This window comes from Myotis brandtii, unplaced genomic scaffold (assembly GCF_000412655.1).
Source record: "Myotis brandtii unplaced genomic scaffold, ASM41265v1 scaffold125, whole genome shotgun sequence".
NCBI classification, from domain to species: Eukaryota; Metazoa; Chordata; class Mammalia; order Chiroptera; family Vespertilionidae; genus Myotis; species Myotis brandtii.
In genome coordinates this window covers 3330500-3340720 of record NW_005354385.1, presented here as the reverse complement: position 1 = coordinate 3340720, position 10221 = coordinate 3330500, and the positions used below count along the sequence as shown (strand labels likewise).

Sequence of the window (10221 nt, the reverse complement as noted above, 5' to 3'; positions counted from 1 at the left end):
GGACCCCCACCCTGATCTGGGACACCCTTCAGGGCAAACCAGCCGGCCCCCACCCATGCACCAGGCCTCTATCCTATATAATAAAAGGGTAATATGCAAACTGACCTAACAGCAGAACAACTGGGAATGACTGGTCACTATGACACACACTGACCACCAGGGGGCAGATGCTCAATGCGGGAGCTGCCCCCTGGTGGTCAGTGAGCTCCCACAGGGGGAGCTCTGCTCAGCCACAAGCCAGGCTGATGGCTGCCAGTACAGTGGTGGTGGTGGGAGCCTCTCCCGCCTCCTCAGCAGCGCTAAGGATGTCCGACTGCAGCTTAGGCCTGCTCCCCACTGGCAAGTGGACATCCCCCGAAGGCTGCCGGGCTTCCAGAGGGATGTCTGACTGCCAGCTTAGGTCCAATCCCCTGGGGAGTGGGCCTAAGCCAGCAGGTGGTCATCCCCCGAGGGGTCCCAGACTGCGAGAGGGCACAGGCCAGGCTGAGGAACCCCCCCGAGTGCACAAATTTTTGTGCACTGGGCCTCTACTATATTATAACATAGAAGTGAAGAAGCTATTTAAAGTGGCTTGAATAGTGCCTAGTACATAGTATGTGGTAAAAAATATTTGTTGAATGAATAAATGAGTAAATGAATCTAAAGAAAAATTTTAATTAACCCTTCGAGTGCCAACCAATATCCTAGGAACTACAGTGGGGCCTTGACTTACGAGTGTCCCGACTAACGAGTTTTTCGAGATACGAGCCGTCTCTCGGCCGATTTTTTGCTTTGAGTTGCAAGCTAAAATTCAGGTTATGAGCCAGCTTCAGATACCCCACCGCCACAACATCAGCCCAGCATCACGTGTCTCACTTGTTCACTTTATGATTTGACATACGAGTAATTTGATTTATGAGCTCCGTCACAGAATGAATTAAACTTGTAAGTCAAGGCCCCACTGTATGCTAAAATTGCCAAGGCATTTTTGCTGATTTTACAGCAGTTTAGGAAAAAAATTATGAATCGCAAGTAAATGAAGTTACATATTCAAAAATTTAAGGAAACTTTTACTACATTGACATATTTAGCAATATCAACATCACTAATAAAAGCAGACTTAGAACTGGACGCCATTTCGAAGCTTTGATAGCGCTCCTGGCACTTTTGGCAAAAGACAGGAGGAGCGCGATCGCGCTCCCCAGCACTCTAGGCGTTAAGTAATAGTACAGGTGACATACCACATTAGCTGAAGTCTGGGAGACACAGCTCTGAAGAATTAAGTAAATATGAGGCAGTTCCTAGGCTCATTATCTCTATATATAAAAGCCCCAGTGACTGCTACTACCAGCTGACCAAATGACCGGTCGCTATGATGTGCACTGACCACCAGGGGCAGACGCTCAATGCAGGAGCTGCCCCCTGGTGGTCAGTGCGCTCCCACAGCCAACCTCTGGTAGGCCCTCCCCCTGTTCCTGATCAGGACTGGGCGAGACAGCCCTGATTGGCCCTGATCGCTGGCCAGGCCAAGGCACCCTACCCGTGCACAAATTCGTGCACCAGGACTCTAGTTATCAAATATTAAATAGTAAATATTTTTTCAAAATCTTCAAGCTGAAGAAGTCTCGCTAATTTAAGTGCAATATCTCAACATTTTTGAAAGAATGGGAATTAATGGTAAATAAGTAATTTGGGATAAAATGTTTACTCACCTGTGACAGAAAGGATGAACTTAATTTTCCAATAGAACTCACGGAAATATCACTAAAGTGAATCCAGTTTTTTCCAATGAACTCATCAAATCCACATTATTACTATGTTAGTCAGTGACACTATCTGAGGGGTGTGTGTGTGTGTGTGTGTGTGTGTGTTTGCTTTCCTCCTCACTCTGGAGAGCAGTATCTTTGAGTACTAGAGAACTACACTGCAGGACTAGAGTAAATCTAAAATGAGACAACAAATTTCAGATTGACCAACACCACATAAACACATGAGATGAATTGGATAAATTGGTAAATCCGAAGAAACACTGTTGAAAAGCTCAGGTGACAGAAGCACGTATTTGCCTGAGATCTGAGATTGCATTTGCTACCATCTACGTGAAAACTGCACTGCCAGCTCGAGAACTCTGGGCTGAGCCTCAGTATCTGTGCACGGAGATAGGCCTCTTTCCCCTCTTGGATGCTGCCCAAAAGAAGAAGTTCACAATATCCCACAATTCACCAGCGTAAAGCTTACAGTCTCATCTAAGCGTTTGACTCAGTTTAGTCTTTTGTCCTAACATTCCCATTTCTGGTCTCATCTAGTTCTTCATTTGTATTATCTCTCAAGTTTTGATTGGGCACTGACTTTCTTAGCCTGGATCTTATCGTAGTTACTACTTTTCAAAAAACGATTTTGCTTCCTTTTCAAGACGATCCTGTTGCTACAGAGCACTGATTGCCCCTGCTGCCCTGCCAGCCAAAATGTAGCCCAAATATTATCGATATGGATTCTGTACCGAGGAAAGGATTCCTTTCCAACAGAGGCTAAGAAACTACTTAAGTAAAGGGGATATACAAAGGACAACTTCAACAGAGGATGATAGCACCAAACAATGCAAACAGCTCACACTGATAATCGAGCACAGGAAGAATGGTCTTGAAAATAAAATGTGTAAACATCACAGGACGGCACACCTCCCAAAACCAGTCCCCAGGCTCAATTCCTTAAGTTCTACATCCCCCGAATATGATGCAGGCTGTCTCTGGTTTTGCTCCACACTGTCAAACGTGTGCATGTGACGCTGTATGGACATGCAGAAGTGTGCTGTCCCAAATCAATTTTCTTATGAGTTTAATAATGATGTGTTTTGTCTGCTTTGAACGACTATATAAAGAACTCTTCTTATCTCTACTTGCCAAATACAACTGTGTGGAAAAAATCCAAGTGTGAGTCTGGAGAAGGGGCACCCCGCCCACTGCATTTACAGACCTGTCTTCATTTACCCAGGTGGCGCTGCCCTGAAATGGAGAACTTTCTTGGGTAATCAAGAGATGTCCCTACTTGTCCAACAACAACAAATGTTTCATTGGAAAGAAACATGTTGGTGCCAATCTAGAAAGAAATCCTTTCCTAAATTGGGCTCAAGGCAAAATACATATTGAATGCCAGAGCAATGAAATGTGAAGACCAACGGGGCAATGTTCAAAGAGTAAAAATGATCTACTTAGAAAAAAAAAAGAATTTTATTTTTCAATCATTAAAAAAAAAAGAGAGAATCATCCCTTTCAAGCTACTGTAAGATCAAAGATGAGAATGCCAAAATTTGTTTTAGAAAACAAGGGCATTTTTTCCTATGTTTAAATAATGTGCTGAAATGAGCACATAAAGATACCTGTTGTATAGGCTTACCCTGTTTGCACATTGTAGAGTGTAGGTGCGGCCCCAATGGAAGCCCTTTTCCTTTCCAAGAATTCTCTGATCCAATGCCAAGAACTGGCAGTGCCTCGCTGGCCATGACCTTGTACTTGAGCACTGCAATGAAGTCTTACTCTTGGCTACTGAACCTCAAACTATGACAGGTTCAGAGTTTATAGAAACTTGCATTTCTTTAAAAAAATTGTAAGTATCTTCCAGACCATGCTTCATTACAAACTGCTAATTAAAGGGAAAAAAGCATTAGTAAGGCGATACCACTTCCCGAATGGCACCACAAGGCACTGAAGACCCTGCAGCGCTGCCCCATAGCTAGAACTATGGTACAGTACTCAAGGGGCGATCCAGTCCAACCTTTGGCAGACAGTTAAAAATCTCTACTACGTCATGTTGTTGAGTGGGGGGAAGGGTGTGAAGGAAGGTAGAGGAAGATAGTCTGAGTTGATGTTTTTTAGAAAATCTGAGAAGGGAACTTTCAAGTTCACTCAACAAACAGAGAGCTTTGAAATGCTTCCAAGTCAACTCCTGCTTGAAATGAGCAGCTAATATTAATTTATAATCAGATATGCCAATATGTCTGATGTGCTGAGGTTTATTAAAAAGTTATAAACTATTTCACTCATTAACTACATTCCTTATAATCTTTTTATCCTCATCCTGTATTCATGGATAGTAAACCCTGCATTCATGGATAATGCCTAGATGAACACCAACAAAGGTCCAATGGCCACAATTCTATAATAGTGGGAACCAAATTAATCGGGTTGTCATGCATAGAGAATATGGATGAGGAGGTTCATTTTTGCTGAGCCTCTTTTGTGTTTTAACTTTTAAAACATCATCCTGAATAGGAATTAATATTCCCACTCGAGAGGTGCGAAGACTGCAGCTCTGGGAGACTAACATACCTACCCAGGACCATCTTGGTAACTGGCAGAGCTGGGATGAAGCTCACGTCAAAATGCCCAAAGCCCATGCCTTCCCTGCCTCACCTTGTTTTCTCTCTAGTTCTCTGTAGACCGTATTCATACAGTGTTGATGTTTAGAATCATACCACTTAGCAAGTAATCTCAGAAACTGCAGAACATTTCTAATGGCTTATTCGTAATTCTGCTACATGTCATACTCCACCAAAGACTGAAAGTGCCTTGCTAAAATAACAAACTGAAAAGATCACTTACTATCGTGACAAATAGCTGGCTAAAGCATCAACTTATGGACAACATGGCGCTGGAGATCTCAGGCCCCCGAAGACATCAGTGCTCCGATCAGCACCGACCTCTCAGTGCAGAGACCACTCATACAACCAGCAAATACCAGAGGTGCCTGGTTTGCTCTGAACTAGTAACCTGCAGTCCTGTCAATCAATTATTTATTGTTTCTATTTTGCCTACTTCCAAAAAGAATCAGAAGTGTCCTGCTCAGGACAAAGACTGCAACAGAAAATAAATAAATGGTAGGTTTGTGGGATGTGGGGGTGGTGGGGAGATAAGATAATAAATCCATTCTAAAATTTGAATTAACATAGATTTCATCTGCTGGGATCTGACAGGGTCTTGGATGAATTTACTTTGGTAGACATGGAAATAGTATGAAAACCTGAGAGGCTAAAAAGGGTTAAAAGGATAATGTGTAAGAAAGTTCTCTAGCAAACCCTTTTCTCTGAGATACTACAAAGATAAACACTAGGAAAGAAGGTCCCTTCTGTGTTAGTGAGGTCGAATTAATAAGATCTTACTATAATAACCAATTGTCTATGGAGTCAGCCTCTGTCTTTGTCGACATTATTAAAATGTCAGGCATTGCCACAGTATATGGAGGAAGCCCTAATGCACCGCTTCCCTTTTTAAAAGCAGAAGTACAAGACTTTATCCACTGAGAACTAAGGGGCTCTATGTAACTAACATTCATACTTTGTTCACTTGAATAAGAGTACAAATTTAAAAATTGTTTTAATGGGAATCTTTTATAATAGATTGTGCTTTGTCTCACACAGATATTAAACATAGTTTAATCTTTTCTGGATGCACCAGGGTCTCGAAGGCAGCAGGCCAAGGTCATTGGGCTTGAAGTCAGACAGACCTGGGTTTGAAATTTTGCCTTTTCTGGTGTTAGAAATTGGGAAGACTGTTTGGCTAGCTGGGCATCATTAAATAAGGTATGAGGAAGCCCTTCCTTTGTTTTGTGCGCTATAGGAGAAAAAAGATTTTTTGTGAAAAAGTGATGTAGGTCCTGAAAAGACTCGAGGTTTTTAAAAATGTTAAGTGCCCTAGAGCATATAAGGCTGTGATACCTTGCTTTTTAATGATAGCTAAATATTTCATGTGCTATTAATATTTCATTACATACATTTTCGGTTTTTTACCTCTAAACGTCTACTTTAAATTATTTTTCTGAATTACTAAAAATATTTGTAGTGTATCTTGAAATCAACATTTTGAGAATGCGAAGTTACAATGTCAGCCAGTGGGAGGGGGGATATTTGCATTTATAGAAACAATTTTATTCTCCGTATTAAGAATTTTCCTATTGCTTACAATAAGAATGAAGAATCTGGATTTTTGAAACATTATTTTACAGTGAATGAAAACCAGTTGCTTACTTAAATGAAGAAAAATAAATGTTTCTTGGACTCTTAGATAACGACTTTTTATTTTTTTAGTCTATCTCCCTGAATATCAGTGAGGAACTCAATCTTAGAAGTTTGCTGACACAGACTAATCGGAAGATCAGGAGCATTGCTGAATGGGAAATGTGTTAAAAGCACATGCCTTTATTCTCCAGGGGACACGGGAGATATTTAGACAAGGCATTCAGGACAGGAAGAAGGTTTCCAGGAAAGGGAGGCCATACTCTTTCCTTTAGTTAAGCTTTTGTAAAATAGCACATTAAAAAAGACTTGGTTTCATGTGCACAGACATTATAAAACAGCTCAATGTCTACATCTTGTATTTGCAGCAGTTCCATTTATATCCAAAAAGCCCAATTTTGCTGTTTCTAATTATTTTGGAATAAACTGTCAAAAATATTTAGGTTTATCAACCTAAAGATTGTTTGTCTGGTCTCGGAGAGATTAGAGAGTAAAATGTTTTGTGACTAGGAGTATGGAATTCATTTTCTTATCAAACATAGAAACATTATGGCCACAGTGATCCTGACAAGTATATATTAGGCATTATAAGCAACGGGTTTAAGGACCGCCTGGTCATTTGCAGAAAGACAATCCTTTTATTGTGCGAGCAAAAATGCCTTTGGTTTCCTGCCATTAAACCTAAGTGCCAGTGGAGGTTTGCACAGAGTTGACAAAGCTTTGTACAATATGCTCTTTAACAGAATAATACTTATACCTGGAAGAGTAATTTTTATTTCCCAAGGAGATGAAAAATTATGTTTCTTCACTATATGTGAGAAACATACATTATTATCTCCCCCTGGTCAGATATAGACTTTTCTATCTACTTTATACATTCTGCATATTTCTTGCCTACTGAGTCACTTCCGCCAACTGTGGGGCAGGGGTGGGGGAAGCCCAGAAGACCCCTACTAATTTCTTCTAAATTGAATGGTAGTTTCATGGAGAACTTTTCCTTTAATTTATATGATCAGATTGTGTTAAGTAGAACCAGACTACGGGGCTAAACATTTCCATATGCTATAGAGGCCCAGGACTTTTCCTGAAAGGAGACACCATTCTGACTTCAGATATTACCTGCTGCTTCCAGAAATGGCTGCAATCCACCCTGATTTTACCCTCTCCCAGGCTCCGAGGGTCACATGTAAGCACACGGAGGGGATGCTGCCCCCTGGCACTTCCTGTTGCCTGGCAGGACTCTTCCCTCTGCCACACTCCTGGACTCCAGTGGCTACCAGACTTTTCCCCACTCACTGCCACTTGCCTTCATCCTCTGCATATGGGATGAAGAATTAGACAAATGCAGGCAAGAAAGGCAGAGTTAAATTCTGGCCATCTGGTTCCTGGGCTGGAACCACTCTGAGCCTTGTTGGAATCTACAGATGCTTCACAACTCACCCCTTGGCGATAGGACATTTTGGTGCCTCTAACCTTCCCCTCTTCACTTTATGCTCCAGAAGTTTGTGAAACCTTAATGAGTCCTGAAGAATCCTAATTTCAAATTCAAAGAATCCAAAGTGATGATAACAAATAATAATTGATATCTGAATAAAGGTTAGTATTTGACAATGGATAAAGATTGGTATACCTTCCCTTCCTCAGGGCTTTGTTGACATAAATTGTGAACGTCGTCTTCTCTTACTAATTTTCCAGGCCAGGAAGTCAGTCCTTTGATTTGGCCCCAGACCAAGTCGCCAACATTGAACGTCCTTGGCCTATAATGTATCAACTCGTTTGAAGAGGGGGAGTCTGGATTCCGTAGGTCATCTTCACTACTAATGCTTTTAGCGTCTGAAGGGCTAGGCACACACCCATTAATGCTTTTGGCATTAAAGTCTCCATTGTAATGGATGTAGTCTTTGACCAGAGAACTTTCCAAACTATTTGAGGAGCTTGGAGACTGCTCCCCTAGGACCAGGTCTTGCTTTGTGGTGCTCAGCAGCTCTCCAAAGCCACGACTCTGTCGAGGTCTGTTCCCATTGATGTGTGCACATCTTTCCACAGTGTTCTCTAGTCTCTCCTTGAAACTCATCATAGTTCTTTTGTAGTTATTATACCTGAAATTTTCCTCCAGAATTTTATCCCCTTGACAGTTTCTTGGTGGTAACAGTATTGGGTGCTGTTCCCCAGGCAGAAATGGCAGTGTAGAGACATTGTTGGGCCTTTCGTGACAAGGACTACTGTGAATATGGCCTGGATGATCTAAAAATTCCTCACACTTCCACCTGTTTCGCTCCCCTCCAGGGCTCTGCTCCCCATCCCACTGTTTTTTAGATGCGTGGCAAGTTGCTGACTTGAAATATTCAAACCCATCTCCTTCGTGTGAGTTTTTCCCATGGTCCGGATTCCTGGGCAGCCGGGGCCCTCTTGCATTCCTCAGCCTACCATCGTGATCGACATTGCCCATGTTCCGTCCATGAATGACTGCACTGACAGCACTGGGGAGACTTAATGGGTCACCAATCGAAGCAGTGAAGGCACTCATGGCACTCAGAGCTGGAATGGGGCTGATCTGAGTTGTACTGTTGACTGCTGTGGTGATGACAACCTGCATTCCTTTGCTGGCAGCATCGACAACTGCCTTGTAAATGGCATCTACGGAAGCATCACCTTGGCCACCCACAATGAGGCCGTCCTTCACCTGCTGGCCAAGGGATGGGTCAATCCTCGGTTGCAACTCACAAGCTGTATCTTGGAAAGGTGGAAGTGTAGTGTTCGGATTCTCAGGAAGTGCAGTGAGCCCCGGCTGAGTGCTTGTTCTTTTGTTTAGGAGAGCTGCATCTTCCTGCATTCTCACCTTAAAGAAATAGACAGGAAGCAGTGAGAGAGAGAAAAAAATAAATTTAAAGACCTCAAAGAGAAAGACATAATTTTCAGATCTACCAGAAGACAAACAAACATAATGGGGAAGAAAATGACTCAGAAATGAAATAAAAAGTTACTCGGTATAGAAAAGCTTATGTCTTGATTATATCTGGGTACTGTTTCTTTGGTTAAAATCATTCAACAGATTTATTTTTAATCATTATTACTAAACATCCTCTAGAAAAAAATAAAGTTGAGGCTGTTGGACAAAATATGTTTTCAGGTGATGACTTCAAGTATTTAATATCATTACAGGTTTTGCAACTTGGGATTCAAAGAGAGAAGCAAGCCAGTCACCAACACTGCTCAAATTACAAAGGGAACCAGATTTTGAAAATGATTTCTACTGAACTAAGTGAAATACGATATAAGATAAAACAAAAAAACACATACTCCTTTCTTAACAACAAGATATTTCTAATATAACACTAAAATTTTAAAGTCTAATTTTCAACCTTACCAGGCATCAGCTGAGGGACACCAGTGACAATGGCTCCCTAAAGAAGTGTTTCTGAGTTGAGAAGAGGTGAAGGGTGGGAATGCCACCAGGGAAGACTATTAATGCTCAGGACAGGAAGGATGGGTGCAGTTTGAAAAAAGTCTCTGAGGTTACTCTAACTTCACCAACCCCATCTAAGAATTGCTGCTCCAGATCTTTGATACTTGGGATGGCACCCCCACCCCCCTGATCACTCCCTTCTGGTCTTCCCATCCTTCCCCACTAAATCAGAATTTGGGAGCACCAGCACATCACTGCCTCTCCTGCCATTCTCCCCTGGTCTACACCTCCCAGATAAAATTCCAGTCCTGAGTCAATTCAACTGCCAGCCTCATCTATATCTACAGTGAGGGTGCTGAGTCTGTGATGCTTCACCACTATTCAGATCTTCACCCACTTCCACAAGCTGGCTGCTGTACCGTCTCTTGCATTATTCTTAGTAGATGGCCTTACTTAACACAGAAAATGGAGTTCATAGGTTAAGAATTCTCATAATTCTTATACCCTGGCTTCTGGCGGCTCATACTTCTGTGCAACTTTGTGTCCCAAATCCTGTCCTGCTTCCCAGGGTCAGAGGGGCACCTTCTGCTCTCTGAGAGCAAGTTCTCCATTTGTGCTTCGGATCCTACCCCCTCCTCAAGGATCTTGCCTTACCTATTATCCCTTCTCCTCTTTATGTTCCATCTCTTCCACATTAAAAACATTAAATTTATTGGTTAATACAATTATTTATATTTCACATGTACAATTCTAAAATACATCGTCTGTATATTGTATTGTGTGTTCACCACTCCAAGTCATTTATCCCCCCTTTATCCTCTTCTACCCC

General features: G+C 41.9%; 1 protein-coding gene across 1 annotated transcript in view; it reads right to left on the bottom strand.

The window, feature by feature from the left end:
* MBD5 (methyl-CpG binding domain protein 5) overlaps nt 1–10221 on the bottom strand; it is a 192727-nt gene that overhangs the window by 20714 nt on the left and 161792 nt on the right. Inside the window, exon 12 of the mRNA XM_014534024.1 lies at nt 7617–8825. Within this exon, the coding sequence (XP_014389510.1) occupies nt 7617–8825 (1209 nt within the window). The remainder of the gene's footprint in view (nt 1–7616; nt 8826–10221) is intronic.